The sequence below is a fragment of the Gekko japonicus genome, unplaced genomic scaffold (genome assembly GCF_001447785.1).
Source record: "Gekko japonicus isolate JY-2015 unplaced genomic scaffold, Gekko_japonicus_V1.1 scaffold16, whole genome shotgun sequence".
NCBI classification, from domain to species: domain Eukaryota; kingdom Metazoa; phylum Chordata; class Lepidosauria; order Squamata; family Gekkonidae; genus Gekko; species Gekko japonicus.
In genome coordinates this window covers 2,154,354-2,157,750 of record NW_015169777.1, presented here as the reverse complement: position 1 = coordinate 2,157,750, position 3,397 = coordinate 2,154,354, and the positions used below count along the sequence as shown (strand labels likewise).

Below are 3,397 nucleotides of genomic sequence, written 5' to 3'. Positions count from 1 at the left end.
CGGGAACCATATCGAGTCAAATTTAGAGATACCAGAGTGAGAGGTTTGGGCCCTGTGCAGCCTATCGGTGATTTTGGCCATCACAAATTGATCCCACACTTTGTCGAACCAGGCTGATAAGGTTGGCTGTGCGGGAGCTCTCCAAAGAGATGCTATTGTTAGTCGAGCCGTAGCCAGTAGAAGCGCAATGATTTCCCTACTTCTGCCGTCCGTCTCTATGTTCCAATGATTTAACAAGAAGATCTCAGGTTTGAGGTCGAGATTGTGCGAAGTTATATGAAGAATCTGTCGTCTGACCATCTTCCAGAAGTTGCCGATGATCGGGCACTCCCACCAACAATGCAGGTAAGTACCAAGCTGACCACATCCTCTCCAACATCCGGGGTCATTGCTTCTGTCTATTCTGTGTAGCTGATGTGGGGTCATATACCAGCGAGAGTAAGTCTTGAAAAATTGAAAACGCACATTAAAAATGTTGGAGGTATTGGCCGGAGAAGACCAAATCGTGTCCCAGTTCGCCTCCCCCCATTGGACTGAAAGCTCCTCTTCCCATCGATGTTGAAAATTGAACTTTGGAGCAATCTCCCCCATGATGATCGCCCGGTATATCTTGGATATCAAGCCCTTCGGAGAGTTGGGGTATTGCTTAATGATGTTTTCCAGGGTTGTTAGCTCTCTCCCGAAAATGCCCAATTCCGTGAGGTGCTCATTGAGGTTCTTCAGCTGCAAATACTCAAACCAGTGGGTCTGCTTTCCTAGCTTCATATCAAAGAATTGCTTGTCCCGGAACGCGTCTTTGTCCCTTAAGTCACGAACACGGCCGAACCCTGCTGCCTTCCACTCTCTGAATGCCCCCGGGGCTAAGCCGGGCCGGAACCAGTCCTGGCCTGTGAACGTGGACATCTGAGAGATTCCCTGGGGGAGGAGATGTTTGCTCCTGTCCCACAAAGTTAGGGCGGTTGCCAATAAAAAGTTTTCCCTGACTGATTTTGGTCTGGAAGAAGGCTTGATCCAAACAATTTCCTGGAGATTATACGGGGCGGTATATGACAGAGCAATTGACCTCCAATGCTGTTGATCATCCTTGTGTTGCAATTGAACCAGATGGGACAGTATTGCTGCCTGATGATACGCCTGCAGTAGGGGAATATCCAGACCCCCCTGTCGTGCGGGTCTATGTAGAACGTGGCAGGTTATCCTAGACTTTTTCCCTCCCCACAAAAAGTTCGTTAAGGATCCTTGCCAGGCACGTAGATCTCTTCTTGTGATGAAAATTGGTAGTGCTCTGAATAGGTACAGAAATCTTGGAAAAACAAAGCTTTTAATCAGATGCAACCTGTCCGGTAAGGTTAGCTTGAGTGAGTCCCAGTTTTTAAGATCCACCTTGATTTTTTGATATAGAGCGCTATAGTTAATCTTGAATAGATCCTTTAGGTTCCTCGGAATCCTCACACCTAGGTGCCTCCAGGATCCCTGCACCCATTCACACGAGCATAACTGTCGGAGTGAGTCCGCTGTCCTGTCGTTGATACGAATAGGGTAAACCTCTGACTTGTTCACGTTTATTCGCAACCCTGAAACTTCGCCAAACCTTCGCAACATAGAGAGGATAGAGTGGATCGATCTGGATGGGTTGGAGACATATAGTGTCAGGTCATCGGCATACAGACTTGTTTTATGTTCAACCCCTTTGATGGTTATCCAATTAAACCCCCCCGCCCGCCGGAGCCTTTCCGCCAGCGGCTCTATTGCGATGGCAAAAATCAATGGAGACAGGGGGCAGCCCTGTCGTGTACCCCTTGTAAGGTTGAATGATGATGAGCATGTCCCATTTACCCTGATCCTGGCAGTGTTACTTGAGTATATTGCCTGGATGGCCCTTAAAAAGTTGCCGCCAAAGCCCATCTTTTTAAAAAGGGATACTATATACAGGGGCTCCACCGAGTCGAACGCCTTTTCAAAGTCCAACGCAAGTATTAAGGCCTCTTCCTGAATTTTTTTCCTATGGATAATGATCTCCAGCGTTCTACGGATGTTGTCAGTTATTTGTCGACCCGGGATGAAGCCCGTCTGGTCAGGATTAATGTAATTAGAGATGAAAGTTTTCAGCCTATTGGCCAAGATTGTGGTGAATATTTTGTTATCGTGGTTCAGTAACGCGATTGGTCTGTAGGAGGAAGGGGAGGTGGGATCTTTATTTTCTTTGTGGATCACTGTTATAATTGATTCGGCCCAAGATCTCGGCAAGACACCCTGTAGCAGGACTCCGTTACAGACCTTGAGGAGATGGTCAAGCAGTGGTTCTTGAAAGGTTTTGTAAAATTCAGAGGGAAGACCGTCAGGGCCAGTTACCTTGTTGTTTTTAAGACCTTTTATTGTTTCCTTCAATTCTAACGGAGAGATCTGCTCTTCTAGCAAGTCCACATGTTGATGAGCTAGAGTGGGTATTGACGTATCCGCGTTCAGATAACGCCCCACCTCTCCCGGATTGGGTAACCTTGACTTATAAAGAACGGCATAAAAGTCTGCAAACGTCTGCGCTATGTCCTTTGCCGCGTATTGCTTGGCCCCCTTGTTGTCTAGGACCGATCCAACGAGGTTTGACTTCCTTTTGCTCTTCACTCTCCAAGCTAGGATTTGCACGTTCTTAGGGGACTTCAGCCAGAATTTCTGTTTTAAATACATTAGGTTTTTTTGAATTTGAGAGGTTTCTAGCGCATCCAGTAGTTTGCGCTCTGCATTTAATTGTCGAAGGACTTTGATGCTGCCCTTTGCCTTATGTTCCTTTTCCAATCTGGCAATACGTTCCAACCTTTCTGTCCTCTCCCTTTCTCTATCTCTCCGGATTCTAGATGAAGCCGCAATCAGCGCGCCTCTAATCACCGCCTTCATGCAATCCCAAAGCAGAGCTGGAGACATACCCTCTGTTTCATTTTCTTTGAAGAAGTTCTTCACATCCGCACTTATCCTTTCCTTGACCACTGGATTTAATAAAATTGACCTGTCTAAGGCCCATATACGTTCAGAGTGCAGTAGCGTCTCTGGGAAAAGTATCCGCTGCGAGGCTTGCTGCTGTAGAGCTCTCAGTGAAGAGCCGAGGGCAGGCGATCCTTACACACTTGGTGGTTTCGGAGGTAAATTGTTTACAAGAACACCGGATACATTCAGTTGGTAAGTTTTGGCTAGTTAGTTAGTTAAACTTCGGTTCTTAGGAAGGAGGGGTGGGGTGGGGGGAGGGAGGGCGGATTTCCAGCCTAGTGAGAAACAGTTGAAAAGGCCTTTTCGTATCTCAAGTACAGCTTCGCTTTCTGGCGGCAGACACACTTTGTGGCTAGCTGCAAGGGTTTAATTTTTAGTAACTACGATATTTGCTTTATTGTGTGAGTGTATAATACAG

At 46.8% G+C, this 3,397-nt stretch overlaps 1 protein-coding gene across 1 annotated transcript in view; it reads right to left on the bottom strand.

The window, feature by feature from the left end:
• LOC107115082 (epithelial chloride channel protein-like) overlaps positions 1 to 3,397 on the bottom strand; it is a 63,973-nt gene that overhangs the window by 3,625 nt on the left and 56,951 nt on the right. Inside the window, exon 17 of the mRNA XM_015416683.1 lies at positions 1,837 to 3,001. Coding sequence (XP_015272169.1) covers positions 1,837 to 3,001 — 1,165 coding nt within the window. The remainder of the gene's footprint in view (positions 1 to 1,836; positions 3,002 to 3,397) is intronic.